Source organism: Primulina tabacum, chromosome 15 (assembly GCF_025594145.1).
Source record: "Primulina tabacum isolate GXHZ01 chromosome 15, ASM2559414v2, whole genome shotgun sequence".
Classification (NCBI taxonomy): Eukaryota; Viridiplantae; Streptophyta; class Magnoliopsida; order Lamiales; family Gesneriaceae; genus Primulina; species Primulina tabacum.
Genome location: NC_134564.1, coordinates 3382395 through 3402561, shown reverse-complemented (window position 1 = coordinate 3402561; position 20167 = coordinate 3382395). Strand labels below are relative to the sequence as shown.

At 34.9% G+C, this 20167-nt stretch overlaps 2 protein-coding genes across 2 annotated transcripts; one reads left to right on the top strand and one right to left on the bottom strand.

Moving 5' to 3' along the window:
- Positions 1-9771: 9771 nt before the first annotated feature.
- Positions 9772-10996, bottom strand: LOC142528062 (transcription factor bHLH95-like). Its single transcript, XM_075633111.1, has 2 exons — positions 10578-10996; positions 9772-10331 (listed from the first exon to the last, which is right to left on the bottom strand). Exons 1-2 carry the CDS (start codon positions 10932-10934, stop codon positions 9792-9794), a joined length of 897 nt encoding a protein of 298 aa, XP_075489226.1. The 5' UTR covers positions 10935-10996; the 3' UTR covers positions 9772-9791.
- A 2339-nt stretch (positions 10997-13335) lies between these two features.
- LOC142527644 (small ribosomal subunit protein uS9-like) lies at positions 13336-14065 on the top strand. The gene has a single exon (XM_075632498.1). The coding sequence runs from the start codon at positions 13406-13408 to the stop codon at positions 13838-13840; it is 435 nt and encodes a 144-aa protein (XP_075488613.1). The 5' UTR covers positions 13336-13405; the 3' UTR covers positions 13841-14065.
- The last annotated feature ends 6102 nt before the right edge of the window (positions 14066-20167 follow it).

Sequence of the window (20167 nt, the reverse complement as noted above, 5' to 3'; positions counted from 1 at the left end):
CCTCGTTCATCTTAATTCCAAGCTAGTTCATTTGGATTTAGCCCTTGCATACTATTATAAACACGTGTATGTGTGTATATATAGACACACACACACACACACTTTTTTGTTATCAAAAATTGAAACAGAGAATGTACCAAATTATTATTAATTTTTACAAAACTTTTTATGAGAACTTTTTGAAATGTGGACGCTGTGCTCGTGTGAGGTTCCAAAAATCCTTAAATGTTGGTAGTGCTTATGTATTTTACATCATAATCTTCGTTGAAATTGAGATATTACCATTGGCATGTTTTGGGTATTTTGCCATTAGTTTTATTTATGAGAAAGGATTCTATGAGAGTGTTTTCAGACAACCTCAGTTCGTAGTTTCTAATGAAGATAATATTGGGCAATTCAGCTTATCTTGTTTGCCTTATTTCCTTGTTTATGTTAAATGTGTATTTTGATGTTAGTTTTGTTAGAATATGTGCTCAGCAAGTCAACTTGTGGCTTGAGCTTTATTAAATTTTATGTAAAAAATCTTTATTTTAATAATATTTTACTATTTTATCCAATTGTGTCATTTAATTTATCTGTATACACATGCAATCTGCATAGATAAAGCACTTGAATATACAAAAGGTAACATGTGGTCTGTCTTGCAATGTAAGATCATGAAACTCATTAGGAAGTGTATCATATATTCTAAACAGGTTCTGATACGAATCTGACCGGGTGTTACGTGCTAATGGTTGAAAAAAGTTTAAAGATGCACTTCAAGGACTCATGATGAGCTATCAAGGAAGTCCTACAAGTTGGATGTCTAAAGTAGAGGAGGTTGAGAATCATGGGAATAATATTGGAGGTTTTTGGAATGTTATTCAAGTGCAATTGCCGAAGGTACAGCGCACTCGCGCCAGTTCAGGAACTGCACCCGCGATCCATAATAATCAAATTTAAGAGAATATTGCCGAAGCTATACCGCACCCGCGGTCAGAAGGCGAGCGCACCCGCGGAAGGCGAGCGCACCCGCGCTCCTAAAAGGACCACACCCGCGGTCCTTTGCATCCGAACTTCGCCGAAGCGGCATCGCACCCGCGGTCCAGTCTGCAGCGCACCCTGCGGTCTTTTGTCAACTTCTGTGTCAAATTTACTTGTTATCATATATAAGCCTTTTTACACTACTTTTTCATACTTTATTGAATATATATTCAGTGTATCAAACCATGAACGAATAATGATGAATGATAGATAAAAGTTCTTGAGATTTCTCTCAATTTGCAAAGCTTGTGCTTTGTGTTTATCAAAATCAAACTTATCAAAGATTGCATCTTTGTGGCGTTTGTCGATTGTTCTTCGCACGGATTGTCAAAACAAGTTCTTTGAAGGTTCGTTTGAAATTCAATTGTTTTATCGTTGATATTTGTTGCTAAGTTATAATCGCTTAGGAGGTAAATATCACAAAATCGTTACTTGTTTCAAAATATCGGGACAAAATAATCGTTCCTTGTTTGTTATTGAATTGAGGGTGCGATTTATATATTCGTGCTTGCCTTTCATTCGTACGAGGATTCGTATCATTTGGTATCAGAGCTTTGGCTCATTGAATTCGAGTAAGTATCGTTGTTGTTATTTTTCAGATCTGTCTCAAATTTCATTCTGTTTTCAGATCTGTGGTATCCTTTTGTTTCTATTGTCATATCTACCAAAAACAAAAACAAAAATTTGTTCTGTTTCAAGTTTTGTGTTATCCTTTGTTCTATTTTAAGATCTGCGTTTTTTCTATCATCTTTTGATAATCCAGAATTCCCGAAAAATTTGTTCTGTGTTATTCCTTCGTTTCTATTTTCAGATCTTTATAAAATTTCGTTGTGTTTTCAAATCAGTGTTACCCTTTCGTTTCTGTTTTCAGATCCGTGTTATCCTTTGTTCTGTTTTCAGATCTGTGTTATCCTTTCGTTTCTGTTTTCAGATCTGCGTTATTCTATCGTTCTTAGTTTTTGTGGATCTGTGAATTTTCGAAAATTCTGTGTTTGTTCCTTGGAATTTTCGAGTGCACCATATATTTTCGAGTACAATAAAAAAAAATATCAAATTTCTTGGCTTTGCACAGTCTAAGTGAGACAGTTGCGAGTGTCCACGAGTTGAGTCTGATTGGTTTGATATACAAGTACAAAGCTTGAGCACATCTTAGAAAGAACTATCAAATTTGAGTGAAAACACTTGAGTGCGAGCGTTATTTCTTTGGAGTGACCGGTGAGTATTTTGTAGTGAGAAAAAAGAGAAAAAAAAAAGAGAGTCGAGTGAATTTTCATTGGAGTGACCAGTGAGGATTCGTGGTGAGGAAACTTATCTTTTATTGTTTTATACTAACCTTTTCTTGCAGGTATAATGATTGACGATCGTCAATTTCAATCAGTGTTAGGAAGGTTGGATAAAATGTGGGAGAAGGAGTTTAAGCCTCTATGAAAAAAATATAGGAGGTGTGAAGAAGAGGAGATGTATGATAGGCATGTTGATGGGAATAGACGAGGTAGTAGATTTGGGGGGGGATAGAGCGTCGGCATTTGGATAGGGATGACGATATGCGATGTGAGGAAGATAGAGGATTTGGCATAAGAGGTGAACGTGGTTTGCATGGGGAGTCGTTGATATCCACCTGGAGGACAAGCTTGGAAGAAAAACTCATTGCTAGGCCAAAGAATGAGTCGAGAGTTGAAGCTAGCAAATATGAATATCAAGGTACAAGTAAAAACTCAAATTCTAGTACTTGTGATATTATATGTTGTTGGTGTTTAGAAATTGGTCATGATATCAATCAATGTCCACGTGATAAGGTGGCTATAGTAGAATCATCTGTTGAACCTGAATATGAAGTTGAGGTTGGGGAGATTGAGGATGATAATACTACGCTGGTTCTTGACACGAGTGTTGAGCAGTATGTGGTGGAAGGTGAATTGATAGATGATGGTACTTCACTGGTTGATGATACGAGTACTGTTAAACAAAACCTTGTGGACAGTGAATCATTGAGTGGTGAAGAAGTTTCTATTTTGTCTACCATGGGAGAGGAGAGTAGGCAAGAAAAAATTATTATACATAAATTCGTTGAGCAGCGAAATACTTCATTTGTTCAATTAAATCCAATTGTTGTTCTTGAGAATCAATTGAAATTCCTTGAATTGTGCGAAAAAGAAATTAAAATGACCGAAAGAAAGAGAGAACAAAAGAGTGAGATGACCATAGAAAAGAAAGAAGAGAGAAAAGAACAAGAAAAAGATGCCAAAGAAAATAAAAAGAAAAAGAACTTTATGGCCCAAAAGAGTGAGATGGAAAGATGCTTATTCTTGCATAAACCATTTCATGTACCTTTGTACAAATTGGTTTATTGTTATGGTGATGATATAGCCAGTTCAATTCCGAGCATTGCTATTTCTTATTTGCAGGTTCTTGGGGTTGTCATACCAAGGAGACAAGTGAGTTTTACTAAAGGGAGAACCCAAGGGTCTGAGTCTCGAGAATACAAGTACCATCGCGATGAGGTAAGTTTAGTTGCCAACTGAACAACTATGAGGTATGACTTTCTTCCTTACTTTAAAGTTGTATTGCTTTGTTTTCAAGAATTTGTAGAACAGGTTGCAAGTTTGGTGGTTAGAGGACCGGGTGTCAGTTTGTCTTTATTCCTTGGTTGTTATGGATGTGAGACTATTGATAAAATGCATGTACTTTTTATGAACTTTGATTTTCCCACGAGTTACTAAGTTAGTAGGATTTGTTTGCTACAAGGGTTTATATGCATTAGACTTAAATTTTTGTGATGAGATAAGATATTGCATTGATAGTACACGTGACGTGTCTTATTTCCATGATTTATACTTGATTAGTGATGATTGTGAAGATTACATGGATAGTATATTTAGGGTGTTCTATTTGCATGATTTATGCTTGTTTGATGATGGTTTTGAGGGGGCAAGGATGAACATGACTGTTTCTTTGTTCATGATGAAAACATGTTTAACAAGAATAAGAATATATAGGCACATGATATTTGTTTGAGTGGTAGCTATGAAGTAATTAGAGCCATAGATAGGATGCATGAATTTTTACTATGGTTGCATATGAAGAAGTATGTTAAGTGGTGTAGTCAAGGGTGCATTGGATATAGGGAAAGGGCATCTAAGCTAGATTCTTATATGTTGCATCAATTATATCTTATTTCTAGTGAGCTATGGTCGTACACGTGTATGGATTTCACTTGTGTGTTAACTAGGTCTAAGAAGGGGAGAAATCTGATCTTTGTGATAGTTAATGATATCTTATCATTTGGTGTCACTCGTCAATTGGTGTATGTCGAGGTTGTTATATTGACAGTGAAGGCAACCATGGAGTTAGGGCTCAAAGCATTGAAGGAGCACGTGGGCAATAGCACCTACAATCTTGAGCTTAATGGTAAGCATGTTGATAATATACTTCTTGTTATTACTAACTTGCTTCGTTTTTGTGTAGGTAGACAAGATTTGAGGACAAATCTTTTTGAAGAAGGGGAGTATGATACAAATCTGACCGGGTGTTACGTGCTAATGGTTGAAAGAAGTTTAAAGATGCACTTCAAGGACTCATGATGAGCTATCAAGGAAGTCCTACAAGTTGGATGTCTAAAGTAGAGGAGGTTGAGAATCATGGGAATAATATTGGAGGTTTTTGGAATGTTATTCAAGTGCAATTGCTGAAGGTACAGCGCACCCGCGCCAGTTCAGGGACTGCACCCGCGGTCCTAATAATCAAATTTAAGAGAATATTGCCGAAGCTATACCGCACCTGCGGTCAGAAGGCGAGCGCACCCGCGGAAGGCGAGTGCACCCGCTCTCCTAAAAGGACCGCACCCGCGGTCCTTTGCATCCGAACTTCGCCGAAGCGGCACCGCACCCGTGGTCCAGTCTGCAGCGCACCCACGGTCTTTTGTCAACTTCCGTGTCAAATTTGCTTGTTATCATAATTAAGCCTTTTTACATTACTTTTTCATACTTTATTGAATATATATTCAGTGTATCAGACCATGAACGAATAATGATGAATGATAGATAAAAGTTCTTGAGATTTCTCTCAATTTGCAAAGCTTGTGCTTTGTGTTTATCAAAATCAAACTTATCAAAGATTGCATCTTTGTGGCGTTTGTCGATTGTTCTTCGCACGAATTGTCAAAACAAGTTCTTTGAAGGTTCGTTTGAAATTCAGTTGTTTTATCGTTGATATTTGTTGCTAAGTTATAATCGCTTAGAGGTGAATATCACAAAATCGTTACTTGTTTCAAAAGATCGGGACAAAATAATCGTTCCTTGTTTGCTATTGAATTGAGGATGCGATTTATATATTCGTGCTTGCCTTTCATTCGTACGAGGATTCGTATCAGGTTCCTAGTCGAATCAATCCCCTAAACTAAGGATAAAGATCGCTTGAGCTTAAGACTAGCATATGTGATGTGATCATCATGTTTCATTGGTAAGAGCATGGAGATGTTCATTCATACATATGAATGATCATTTAATGATCACCTGAATAACCTTCCATCGGACTTTCTAACTGGTTATCATTTATCAAGTGGAAAAGTCCGCGTTTATGGTTAACATCATTAGTCCTTTGACCCGAGACAACATGGAGGCTCCGCGTACTAGCAATGCACTTCAACTCATTTGCCGACTCCATTGAGGGTCATTAGGTTGTGAGGTTTGGTGTAATTTCAAAATATGTAGGAGTCAATGCATTGTAGTCAGTGATTAATTGTTTGCCTATGGATGAAAATATCATATGTGATCTGATGAGTTAATAGAGCAAGAAGTATCGGTCCAGAACAAGACATATGTTTTAGGAAAATGTGTTTTCCGAGTTGCAGAGCATCAGATTGTTATCGAATTCGTTTGCAACTCTCGATATACCAATGATTGCAGATTCTATCGGGATATATGAGTTACAGTACTGTACGCTAATCATAACTTAAAATTCTTGCAGGCACTATCAGTGATACCTAAAAGATAATGGGGCGATGCTACTAAACGCTCTTACCATGATCCGATATGTGTTATGATATTCTTGATCAAGGAGTTGATGAAAAGAATGTGACTAATTAAGGTTAGTCCAGATAAGAATAAATGTTATTCTGAATCATAATGTAACTGTGCACTCACAACTAGTTGTATGCCTGGATTATTGAGAGTCACACACAAGTATTGAGTTCTATGTTCTAGTTGAGATAGTCAAATTCAAGGAGTTGAATTTGGCGGCTGTAGTTTTATGAAGATCAAACGAATTGCCTATAAATGAGTTTATAAGTAGCTACCATGTAATAGAGGTTATGAAAATTAGCTTAATTGCAAATTTAATGATAATAATGGAACTACTAGTTTTAGTAAAGTAGTTTACAAAACTAGCAACTGCTAAAAATGTATTAAGTGAAAATTTTAATTTTTATTATATGAACGAGATTTGTACCTTCGATAAATCGACACAGTCTGATCGTCGATCGAAATTATAACGAGTTCACAATTATTTATTTAATAATAATTTAGAATTTATTAATTAAATAATAATGTTATTTGTGGTTACTACTAAATATACGTGTTCTCATGAAATATTGTAGAGGGGTCTAGAATTTATTAATAAATTGAAAATTAATTAAGAAAGTAAATGATGTTATTTAATTTTACATATATCTATACATATATCTTTATAGATGTATAGATGTATATATGTATAGATGTATTAATATCAAGAGTTGACTTGAGATGATATATACTACATGAGAATTTTAATTAACAAAAATAAATTAATCATATTGGGATTATGATTATGAATCCTAGTTTGGTTGATGTATTTTTATTAATATGTTATTAAATGTTGATAACATGAAACATAATCGAAAAATACACAAAATCTCCTCCTCTCCTAGAAGCAAAATTTCGGCGACCTCTTTAATTTCACAAGGAAATTTTGGCCAAGGTGGCAGACTTCAATGCCCCGCCTCGACGTCGCTTCAACACTGCCGAATTTGTAAAATTCCGGCGATCACGCAAAATTATTTAGATCTCTGGTGCGATCTATATGAATAATCCAATATCTAATTGTGAACCTTATTTGACGATCGAATAAGGAGAAAGATCCATTTGTAGGGATTTACAAGAAGTACCAACTCCGCTAATTCCGGACAGGTCTGATGTTCAACGTTAAATACGCAAAGGTAAACAGATGTAAACGTCTTATGAATATTTTAAAACATATGATGTCAAAGAACGTTTTGGACGTCAAAATGAGAAATTTTAAACTCGACCACGGTGTTTCTGTATGTTTTGGGATTTGATGCTGCAATATCGAAATCATTGGACAATGTGGAACTGGTATTGATTACCTTGATGCTAAAGGATTCGATGAAGCCAAAGATATGCAAACGTTGGGTGGTGTTGTAGTATATTGTTCTGCCTAATATTCTCTGTCATAGTATCGAATCCAATTATCTGCATTTATGCGTTTTGTGGTCACTTAACATTGTAACTATACTCGGTTGGTTTGAATTACAATCTTATTACTTGAGATGTAAAGCAATGATTAGAACTTCATTTCATTTGTGATAATATTTTATAAGGTTTTAAACTCCTAGGGGGTTTCTCATATCTTTAGAACCATTGAGAAAATGAAATGCTTTACTTCTCATATGCCTAAAACATTTTCAAATTTCAAACTTGAATTTGATTAGCTCATCCCCTCTTAATCCCTGGTTCCTTTAATCTGTCATAGTCTTTCACAGTATGGAGAATGTGCTGCCCACTTTCTTGATTCAGTTTTTTTTTAAATTATTATTATTATTATCTTTTGTACCTTTCTGTATACTGGCTTACCAAATTTTTGTACATAATTGAGAGTTTATCAAAGATGGTTTCTATTGTTCAATGTGTTTGTTCATGAGCTAAATTTGGTCATAATATATATAAGGGATAACTGAAATAACGTCCATGAACAGAGCATCATGAGACAGTTTTCTTTTGGGTCGAATTCTTGATTTGTTGGTTGTATATACATGTTTGTATACAGAACCGCCCATGTCTATATGATCTCTTCTTCTTTGACAGTGAGAAATTCGAGAGAGGGAATAAATATGGCATTCCTGGAACAAATACAATTAAAGTGTTCACAAAAACTTTTGTTTATTTGCATACCCATGAAAAGTAATATTTTATATATCAAAAATATTGCTTATTATTGTAAATATAGGCAGAGTTGACCCACTTATTCGTGAGACTGTCTCAAAAGTCACATACTGTAAAATGTCACAGAGAGGATTACGTGTTGGTTTCGTAAATCGTATTTAAAAAAAAAAGATAATATAGAATATAACTTTGTTGAATGAGATTGAAATGCTTTGAGTTATATGACACCAGTAATCCTTCCACACCTACTCTCTTGAACCAACAAACTGACGTGTGGACGTCGTCGAACTTTTCTCAGTATTTTTCTGATATGTTTATATTAGAACTTTTTGTGTTCCCACCCGTGCACGCTAATATATCTCCCTTTATGTCATTCTCAAATGTGATCTTCCATAAATATTATATATAACTTTTGTTTCAAATTTGACCGCCACCTCCTCTTTATTGAGGGAAGTGATTGACGCGTAGATTGATGTGGAGGAGGCATGATCTACTCCACGACTCAATGTTTTATTATATATAGTTTTGTTACGTTAAACATCATTTATAATAATCAATGAGGTGACTGTCAACTATGGATGTGATGAATTATATCAGATTTGTATATTTAATAGGTGGGTGTTATCTTATCAGTGGACACCAAAATGAACACATAATTAAAATTTTCTCGAGCTTGCCATATTCTATTTCTTATTTTTCTTGAGATATAACAACAACAACAACAACAATAATAAAAATGCATGCCACCAAATTTTAAAATATTAATTTTAAACTTAATCATCTCAAGGTAGATTAATCAAAGCTTACTTCAATTGTGCTTAGTTTGAGGGTAATCGAGTGGTTGAAGAATAAGAAAGAGATTGGTTATGATACAAAAACTACATATGCAATGCAATCTTTTGAAGACTATAGCATATATTCTTAAGCTATGCAATTAATTTTTTTCATGAAAAAATTGTATATTAAATTTGAGGTAGCAATGTCAAAAATTAATAAACAACGATTTAATGTTGTCATTTTATTTGAGTTTTAATTATAATGATCTGCACATAATACACAGGAAAATAGTTAGATATTAATTAAATAAGCCAAGATAATATTTCTGCCGCAGCTTGCTTGCATATTTCTTCCCCTGGAAATTGGTCATACCCCACAATATTGTTTATCTATAAAACACACAACATTAATCAATTATATTATTCAAAAGAATGTGAAAATTTTCTATATTTAGTTATATCATGAATGGCAAAAAAAAAAATCTAAATTAAAATTCTCATTTGATTTTTTAATAAAATTCTTGATTGATTTCTTAACATTCACATTATATATGTTTGCTTCATTTAACAGGTTGAATATCTAACAAATTAATATAGGGAAATTGCAATTTTGATCTTATGTTGGTCTTGTTGCCAGTTTGGTAATTTAAATAGTGAAATTTCAATTTTAATTATCCATTGTTTTTGTTTTTGTCTTTTTTGTTGTTGCAATTTTAGTTAGTTTTCCCGGAAGTTCTGACAAGACAATGGTCATTGTTAACATGTTCGACACCATGTGAGTGGTTGTGCGGGAAAAAATAGACTGAAACTACAAATAAATGACTAAAATAACAAAAAATTAAGGTATTAAAAGAAGAGCCAAAATCATAAAAAGAGAACAAGTTAGAAAACTTACTTGGGCATGAAACATGTACATGCATCTATTGGCATCAGACGAAATCAGAGCAGCAACCACTTCCATTCCATACTTCTCCATCACAAAACAAATGGCAGTCAGCAGGCCGGGCTTCCTCGGCCCGCACAGGCTGATATGTGCATCCTCACCACACACACTTAGTGCCACATTTGGCGAGGTCCATGTCTTGAAAAAGGCTGGGAACTGAGAGCCTGAAAGCAACATGGGGCTTCGAATATTAGGGTTTGATAGAGTGATGGCCGAGTTTCTTGTTGCTGAGCCCTGCCCCTGATCTGCTAGAAATGCCTCTCTTGATTGGATGAATCCTAGATTTTGTCGATTGATTTTGAAGGGATCGTAGGTTGTGGGATTAGTTATCCCATGTTGAAGCTTTTGAACCTTCTGCTTCTCAAGATTTTGTAGGGTTCTCTGCATTTTTCTGATGTAGTTGATTCCTTCATCAACAATGGTGGATTTATCCGCCTGGATTAATCACCCTCTTTGCCACATTAATTAGTCCACCAATTTTATGCATGCAAATCATGAGACCAGCAATACTTATAAAACTATTTACTTGATTTCTTATCTAATTTAGTTCAAAATAAAGCATTTTTTTTCTCCTGTAAAAAATATATGTGTAACATATATATCTTTGATTAGCAAACATCTATCGGCTTTTTAATTATAATTTATAACTGAGTAATTATTTGAAAAAACAAAATTTGATACCTTGGCAGAAAGTTGAGGAAGCAAGGCATGAAGATTAGCAAACATGTTCCTCATCTTCTTTCTTCTCTCTCTTTCCGTCCATATATGCAACTCATGCTCAGATTCTCGGCAGCCATTTTCATGATCAACCTCCTCATCACCACCACCGGTGCCACCCTTACTCGAGGTGGAACTTCTCTTCCTCCCCTTTGCAGTTGGTGGTGCTTCCTCACTATGTGTCGCCGGCTTCTGCCCATCTGAGTTGTTGCTAGTTTCAACGGACTTCTTCTCACAATTCTGTGCATCGTTTGTGCCTAAATTCGGAAATGACCACTTCCTGTTCATCGTCCCACGAGAGGCTATCGTCATGGCTGCCATGTACTTTAGCCATTGCTAACATGGCAATGAAAGCTGTATTATGCATGTATTTATACATGTATGATTCAAAATTGTTTTCTATACGTTGAAAGGATTAGACTGCATGCGCATGGCAATTATATTAGTTTTCTCCCACCCTAGGGTCTGTGGGGGGCTTTTTCGATATGTTTTTTGCAAATAAAATTCATGTTGGGTTTATTATTAAAAAAAAGATATATTATTTTAGCTATACTTATCTTTATCTGTGAGACGGGTCAATCCTATCGATATTCACAATAAAAAATAATACTCTTAGCATAAAAAGTAATACTTTTTCATGGATGACTCAAATAAGAGATCTGTCTCACAAAATACGACTTGTGAGACCGCCTCACCCAAGTTTTTGTCATAGAATATATATTATATAATTACGGAAAAATAAAATAAATGAATAAAAATAAACATGATCATATCGAGTATGTCAAAAAAATTTGTAAAAAGATAAAAATAATTTATTTACCAAATTTGTTGATTAAATATTAGTTTATATGTGTGTGTGTGTGTGTGTGTGTGTGTGTGTATATAACCATCATTAATTTTAAATACGACCAATTTAAAACAAAGTGTGCGCCTAAGCTGTGGTCCAACTTGAGAACAAAAGCATTGCTAAAGAGTTATTTATTTTATTAGCTAATTTGGTAACAAGTGAATAGGCACACTATGTTTTTTTTTACTTAGCCAACCATATATATTGATTATTGTGCTCCAACTGATAATGAATAAAATATAATACTTACATTTTAAAATCCAAGGACATAAATTACTTATATACAAAAAAAAAACTATAGATTAGAAAAACATTACAATAAAAAGTTTAGATAAATAAAAGTAAACAAGTCGGATCTCGTTCTATCAATGATGAAGTGTGTGAATGTATGAATACCACACCCCATTTATCCCGTGAGAGTGGTAAAAAAAGCACGTAGTTAGGGTGTGGGAGATCCATTTTTTTTATATATTAGTTAGGTTTTTTGTGAGACGATCTCACATATTTTTATTCGTGAGACATGTTAAACATGTTCATATTTACAATAATAAGTAATATTTTTTTTATGGGTGACAAAAATTGAGAACTGTCTCACAATTTTTTTTTATATGTATTTTTAACAATGATGAATTGTTACAACCGCCTTTATCGTGTGTATGTTTACATGTGATGATTGTTTAACTTTGTATAAAACGTGAATACTTACTGTTTTACATGAATTAAATGCACTTTTCACTTTTAACCGAAACCTTTAAGTAGGACGAAAGGAGCGTGAGTTCCAATAATTACATTGTAATATTCGACAAAAGTTACCCAACAAATTGTTCTTGTCATTTATTTCAAATGGAACCTCCAACATCTTATGATACTCCTATATATTAGATTAGATTCAGACAATAAAATGTCTTATTATCTCTGTTTATTACTTAACCAAAGATTTCAAATAAATGAATTTCAAATGTATTTTTGTTATTTAGAGACGTAAGATAATAAATTTTCAAATCTACCTCTTGTATGTTTATATATTATTTCATGTTAGTTAAGATATAAATAATGGAGTAGGTCTCTTGTGAGACGGTCTCATGAATCTTTATCTGTGAGACGGGTCAACCCTACCGATATTCAAAATAAAAAGTAATAATCATAGCATAAAAAGTAATACTTTTTCATGGATGACCCAAATAAGATATATGTCTCACAAAATACGACATGTGAGATCGTCTCACACAATTTTTTGTCCTAAATAATTATGTCATTTGAAATTCATTCTACATTGTATAAATAATATATAAATTAATTAAGATATAAATAATAGAGTAGGTCTCTTGTGAGACGGTCTCACGAATATTTATCTGTGAGACGGGTCAACCTACCGATATTCAAAATAAAAAGTAATAATCATAGCATAAAAAATAATACTTTTTCATGGATGACCCAAATAAGATATATGTCTCACAAAATACGACATGTGAGACCGTCTCACACAAGTTTTTGCCTAAATAATTATGTCATTTGAAATTCATTCTACATTGTATAACTATTATGTAAATTAGTAAGATATGAATTTAAGATTTGATCAATTGTAAATTTTAATCGAAATTTATGAATTTGAAATTCATACATAAGTGCAACCTAAATTATTGTACTTCTTTCTTTTATTAAATTTCTTAGTTTAATTCTAATATATGTAGCATACTTTGTACCATAATTTGAATTAGAGGATTTCAAATGTAAACATCCTATAAAGACCAAACTAGAGGTTTGTTAATGAGGACTGTGCTGAGAATGGGGGCCCAATTTAATATTATCAATGGGCCTTGATATTTGATCCTCGATCTAAGGCCCAAGAGTAAGTATTTCATCCAATGCAATAAACCCTACTGGAGTCCTTCGATCTCTCACCACCTATTAAGGTTACCCTCCGCCGCAGCTAGAGGCCTCGACCATGGCGGCGCCAACCGAATCCGTCCAGTGCTTCGGGCGTAAGAAAACAGCCGTAGCAGTCACACACTGCAAGCGCGGCCGCGGATTGATCAAGATCAACGGTGTTCCGATCGAGCTTGTCCAGCCAGAAATACTCCGCTACAAGGCGTTCGAACCGATCCTGCTACTCGGACGCCAGCGCTTTGCCGGTGTTGACATGCGCATTCGTGTTAAAGGAGGCGGTCACACGTCTCAGATTTACGCAATACGTCAGTCCATCGCGAAAGCGCTTGTGGCCTTCTACCAGAAGTACGTGGACGAGCAGTCAAAGAAGGAGATCAAGGATATTCTCGTGAGGTACGACAGGACTTTGCTCGTGGCTGATCCCAGGCGCTGTGAGCCGAAGAAGTTTGGTGGACGCGGTGCGCGTGCGAGGTTCCAGAAATCCTACCGTTGAAATGTTGGTAGTGCTTATGCATTTTACTTCTTAATCTTATGTTCCTACGTTACTCCTGCGATGAAATTTCTTTTGTCATGTTTTGGATATTTTACCGTTTGTTTTATTTTATGAGAAAGGATTGTATCGTAGTTTTTTCGTAATGTGTAATGAAGAAGATATTGGGTAATTCACCTTATGTTTGTCTCATTTCCTTGTTTATGTTAAATGTGCGTTTTGATGTTTCGTCGATGGCCGCCTTATTTTTGTATGTTTTGGGATTTGGTGCTGCAATAACGAATTATTCGACAGTGTTTTTGTATGTTTTGTGATTTGATGCTGCGATAACAAAATTATTCGACAATGACGAATTGTGGAACTGGTGTGATTGCCTTGAGATTAAAGGATTCGGCCTAATGTGAATAGGCCACTGTGTTCCTGTATGTTTTGGGATTCGATGCTGCAATAACTGAATTATTCAACAATGACGAATTGTGGAACTGGTATTGATTACCTTGAGATTAAAGGATTCGACGTAGCCAAAGATGTGCAAACGTTGGTGTAGTGTTGTAGTATTGTTTTGCATAATATTCCCTCATAGACCATAGTATCGAATCCAATTGCCATCTCAACCTGTTTTGCTCTTTAATCATCTGCGTTTATGCTTCTGGTGGATATTTAACATTGTCACTAGACTCCCCCAATCTATGGGGGGTTGGTTTGAAGTACAATCTTATTACTTGAGATGTGAAGCAATGCTCAGAACTTCTTTTCAGTTGTGAAATAGCCCTTTCTAATATTTGCAAACTTTTAGAAGATAGTATATGGATAGGGTAATTTTAAACTCCTAGGCGATTTCTCCTATCTCGAGAACACGTGAGAAAATGAAATGCTTTTCTTCTCATGTGCCTAAAATATTTTCAAATTTTAAACTTGAAATTTTATTAGCTCACCCATCTTAATCCCTGGTTCTCTTACCCCTTTGGATCTGATTCCGTAAATCTGGCATAGTCTTTCACAGTATGGAGAATGTTTTTCCCACTTTCTTGATTCAATTTTTTCCTTGTGTACCTTTATACTGGCTTACCAAATTTTTGTACATTCTTTTAATTTATTAATCATTGAGAGTTTATCAAAGATGGTTTCTATTGTTCAATTTGTTCATGAGCAAGATCTCCCATGTTTGCTTTCTCCTTTATTTGAGATGATGATCAGAATGATAGATGCCATTGACTAGTTGATTAGAAATACCTCGGATCTTATTCTATGCATGTGTCACGGTGCTGGGACATATTTTCATATGACATGAAGATTTTGGGCTGTTACTTGAGTACTTATTTTTGGATTGGGGTAGGCTTGTGTTTTTCACCATCACTACCGCATCTTTGATGCTTGGAAGTAGGGGATGTAAACGTGTTATAACTCCTGTTTTACTTTTGAATTTCGAGATAAATAACGAACACCTAAATTTTGTAAAATTCTCCTGGAAACAAATAAACTAGCTTAAACTCCATTCGTTATATAGCTGAAATGTTAGGTAAAAAATTGATAGAGTTAAAATCTCATGAGATTTTGTAATAGACAGGAGAAGTTATTAATTTTTATGGGGAATTTCAGCAAATTTCAAAATGTATTGAGATTTTTGTCCCAGTGTCTTTCATTAGCTTGAGATTGATTGAAATAATCTGAGGTGGAATCTTGGCTTCAGCTGGGGATCCACTCGAATATGGTTTTGTGGCTTCGGATGGTTCAAGTTGGATACCCCATATGTCCGGGTAGGTAAGTTTTCTACATGTTATGATGTGTTTTGGGTACACCCAACTATCAAATATCTGGTAAACTTTGGGTGCGATGAGTTGGACTCTCTTTTCTGCGATGAATGGGGCACTGGTTTCTTCTCTTCTACCTGTCATGATGTTTTTTGGTACCTGACTAGCGACTATCAGATACCTGATGAATTTTGGGTGCAATGAGTCGGGCACTCATTTCTTCTCTTCTACCTGTCATGTTGTTTTTGGGTGCGATGAGTTGGGCACTGCTTTCTTCTTTTCTACCTGTCGTAATGTTTTTTGGTACCTGACTAGTGACCATCAGTTACCCAATAAATTTTGTGTGCAATGTGTTGGGCACTCGCTCCTCCTCTTCTCCCTGTCCCGAGACCCTTGTGTTTTTTGGTACTCGCCTATCATATAACCTAATAAATTTTGGTTGCAATGAGCTGGGCACTCGTTTCCCAACATATTTCCTCTTCTACTCTAAATCTCGCGTCAAGCTCTTCAACAACTCAATATCCATGTCTGTAGATCACCGAGGACGACCTTACTGACGTCGTAGGATATTTCCATCCTAAACTTGGGGCTTTTGCCCTAGTGTTGGTAGATCAACGCACAAATGAAAGTTTAAAATTTAGCAGAGCCGAAAAGCATGGGGGAGTTCTTTGATTATATTTTAATACAAATGAATCGTAATTCGATCTTGAAACTTATTTGTAAATTCATGGTAAGGGCATAGAGATGTCCGATAGTTCAGATGAGTAATCATACGATGTGAGGTTTAATTATCAAACAATAATTATTTGATTTAAAGCAGCAGTGAAAAAAGTGTTTAAAATACTTTAAAATAGATCTCAGGGTCTAAAAAAATTTCGGCATGACCTCCCCTGTGAGTATGACATCCCGAAAACTCAAGCAGCAGTTTATATCAAAATATACTCTAACTAGACTCATTAAAACAAAAACCAAAGTCAAACAACTTTATAGTCGCACTGGTCAGGACTAATCAGAAATTAAAACTTACCAAGTACTTATCAGATCATAAAAATCACAGAGTCGACTCAGAACATAACAAAAACAACCAAATATCATTACAAATACACGAGGCATTTCCCCGGCAAATAAACTACAACACAAAGCTGAAATAAACTTCAAGACATACATATAGACTAACTGGGAGACTCACACTGAACAGAACCAAGCAATCCAACCTCAATCCCGAGCTCCACTGGCAGAACCTCGGCCTGATGCTGCAAAACGACTCGGGAGATCTACCATGATGTCCAAAAGCAACCACAACAACCCCCAGTAAACAACTGAGGTTAGGATTCTGATATGAAACAGTTCAACAATAACAATAATAAACATAAATCATGCATATTCATATGATAAAATGTAATATGCAATGCATGAAAGGCTCAACGAATAATTGGATAACATGAGCCAATAAACAGTACGATAACAACTGGAATAATGCTCGAGCAACAACACAGGGGAGCTACATCGGCATGCAGCTAAACCGCCATGCCAAGTATGCGAGGTATGCCAAGCTTTGCTGAATAGCACCCCTGACTTGGACTTCATACAGCTGATATGATATAAAGGATGGCACAATATAACGAACTAGATGACTCAACCCCAACGCTCACCTCAAAAGCTACACTAACCCACGGGGTTGTTCAATCACATCTACGGTCTCATGTGTATAGGCCTATCAGCCACACTCTGATCTCGAGATAAACAACAGTGCCAGATAACAACGGATATCAACAATGGCTAACAAGAACGATAGGGCTCAACATGAATGTCATAACAGTATGTCTTATGCTAAATGCCAATAATATGTCACAATAATAAACATATATCACAACGAAAACATTTAACAATTTACAACAGTCAACAAATCATAGACATGATCAGTGCACACAGAATGACAATTAAAACATAATTTATGTTTTACCCCCGTATGTTACCGAGCTGTAACATATCTATAACAACTTAGCAATCCAATATCGACTTTACTTCAAGACTCTCGGCCTAAAAAAACAACGATAAGCCGATCATGAAAACTGCATTTCATACCAATGTCCGATTTGGCACACAAAAGCATAAAATCCGTATCTCGCTCAATATTAACTCAAATCAATATCCGCCGATTGGAAATGAAAGAAAACTCAATTATCTAAATTTTTCCAGTTGAAACAATATTCAAATTCCCAATCATTTGAACCCAACATTACATTGAACCCGAGATATCAAATATGCTATCGGGTAAAATTCCAGCCAATGAGCAGTTCCAGAAAAACAAGCATAACTTATACAATTCTTACTGGAATTTAGCGATTCAAGTCTCATTTCGAAGACAAGACATAGCTCTACAACTTTCATTTTAACGAAAAATCCAGAATCCAACTGCACAAAGGTCATAATCCCGAATTACAGTAGGTATTGTACACAGCTCAATTCCAGAATTCGGTTTTGACACATTTTGGTAGAAAAATCATATCAAATCCGTTTCTTATTGAAATTCGATGATTACAGCGGCTCTAGAAAGCTAACAAACATCAACGTCGAGATTCTTAACGCACAATACACAAAAACTCGAAATTCCGAAGCACAAAAACTGAAAACTCACCAAAAACTACCGCACTGAAACATGGCATATGAAATGGAGCTTCGATCTGCTCGCTTCCTGGCTCAAAATTTGTGATTATGGCTTGAATCGAAGCTAAGGATGTTAGAAAAATAACCTTTCAAGAAGTTTTGAGTTTCAACTTGGGACGGAGGAGATATGGCGATTCCATCGCAGCCGCTACACAAGTGACGAGAATTCTGTTGGCTTCCTTATTTCTTCTTTCCCCATTTTCCTTCATCTTTCTATAAATGGGTGTGTGTGTGTTGTATGTATAAATATAATAATTGGCCACCAAAAATAATAACTGAAGCCCATTTATCATTGTTTGTATTTATTTTGCTCTCGTATTTTATTTAAAATCTATACATATTTTATATCGTTAAATTCTCTAATATTCTAAAATACATATTTTTAACACACTTTCTAAAATTATTTGACATAAATAATTATTTTAATTTACAACTCAATAATTATTCTAATTACCAAATTATCGGATAATTAATTACATGGTCTTACATACGATGATTGTACCGAAGCAACCCTCCATCGGACTTTCCAAGTGGTTATCATTCATCGAGAGGAAAAGTCTGTGGTTGTGATTGTACATGATTAGTCTTTACAACCCGAGACAACACTGATGTTCTATATACTAGGATTGTGATTTGACTCGTTTACTGAATCCGCGAGGGTCACAAGATGGTGAGGTTGTGTGCAATTGCAACATATGTAGGAGCCAGTGCATTGTAGTCGGGAATTCACCGCTCATCTATGGGTGTGGATATCCTATGTGATCTAACGAAATATAGTGCATAAATTATTTGGCCAGAGTGTGGGATGTACATTAAGGAAAGAGTTCTCTAGTTGTGCATGCAATAACACTATGAATATTTCATGATTGTATCACATAGCTATCGAATCTAATATGCAACATTCGATGAACCAATGGTTACAGATTCGATCGGGATATATGAGATGAAGGGACCGTACTGTACGCTAATCATAACCGATTGGTTCTTGCAGACACTATCAATGATACCTAGGGAATCACGGGACGATGCTACTAGACGCTCTTACCATGATTCGATGAGTTTAATCAGAAAAAAGTTTATGACATTCTCATGATCAAATGTTGGTAGATGGAATGTGGGTAAATTAGGGTAAGCCCGAATAAAGAAAATTGTTTGAATCACAAAGAGTTGTGAACCCAAGGCTAGCTGTATTCCTGAACCATTGAGAGTCACACAAACATTGTATCATTTGTTCCCGTTGAGAGAATAAATTCAATTAGTTGAATTTATATAAAATAATGATATAGTAAATTCAAGAAGTTAAATTTATGATAATTAAATTTTGAGAAAATAAATTCAAGGAGTTGAACTTATGATATAATAAATTCAAGAAGTTGAATTCATGATATTTAAAATTTGAAAATAATAAATTCAAGGAGTTGAATTTATACAATTTGAGAATTTAATTTATTAAACTCAAAAGTTGAGTTCTTAAATATTAAATTAAATATATAATGAGATGTATGTTTGATGGACTTGTAGCAGTACAAGTCCATCATATTAAATAATTAAAGTTTTTAATGGACTTTGATTAATTAATTAAACTATTTGAACTAGTCCAATCAATTAATCAAGCACATTAATGTTAATAATGAAACATAAATCTAATTTTATGAAAATTAGGTCAAACATACACAATTAAGTAAATGAGGTGATTAACTCTATCCTCCATTTCCATCTCAAATTTTCGAAAAATCCTCTTACAATTTTTTCTCAAAATTTCGGCCACCTTGAAAGAAAATTAAGGGTTGAGCCGTCTCTCGAATTTTGATCTCCAACAAAAACTCTTCTAAATTTTCTAATGCAATTTAGAAGAGTAACAATCATTCCAATCGTGGACTTGATAGGATGATTAAAAAAAGGTTCTTGAAGA

Bases quoted from the DNA above. Each gene is read 5' to 3' on its own strand.
- LOC142528062 (XM_075633111.1), bottom strand. From the start codon at position 10,934: ATGGCAGCCATGACGATAGCCTCTCGTGGGACGATGAACAGGAAGTGG. The intron at 10,332-10,577 runs GTATCAAATTTT...TGATTAATCCAG, and splicing joins TTCCTCAACTTTCTGCCAAG to GCGGATAAATCCACCATTGT.
- LOC142527644 (XM_075632498.1), top strand. From the start codon at position 13,406: ATGGCGGCGCCAACCGAATCCGTCCAGTGCTTCGGGCGTAAGAAAACA.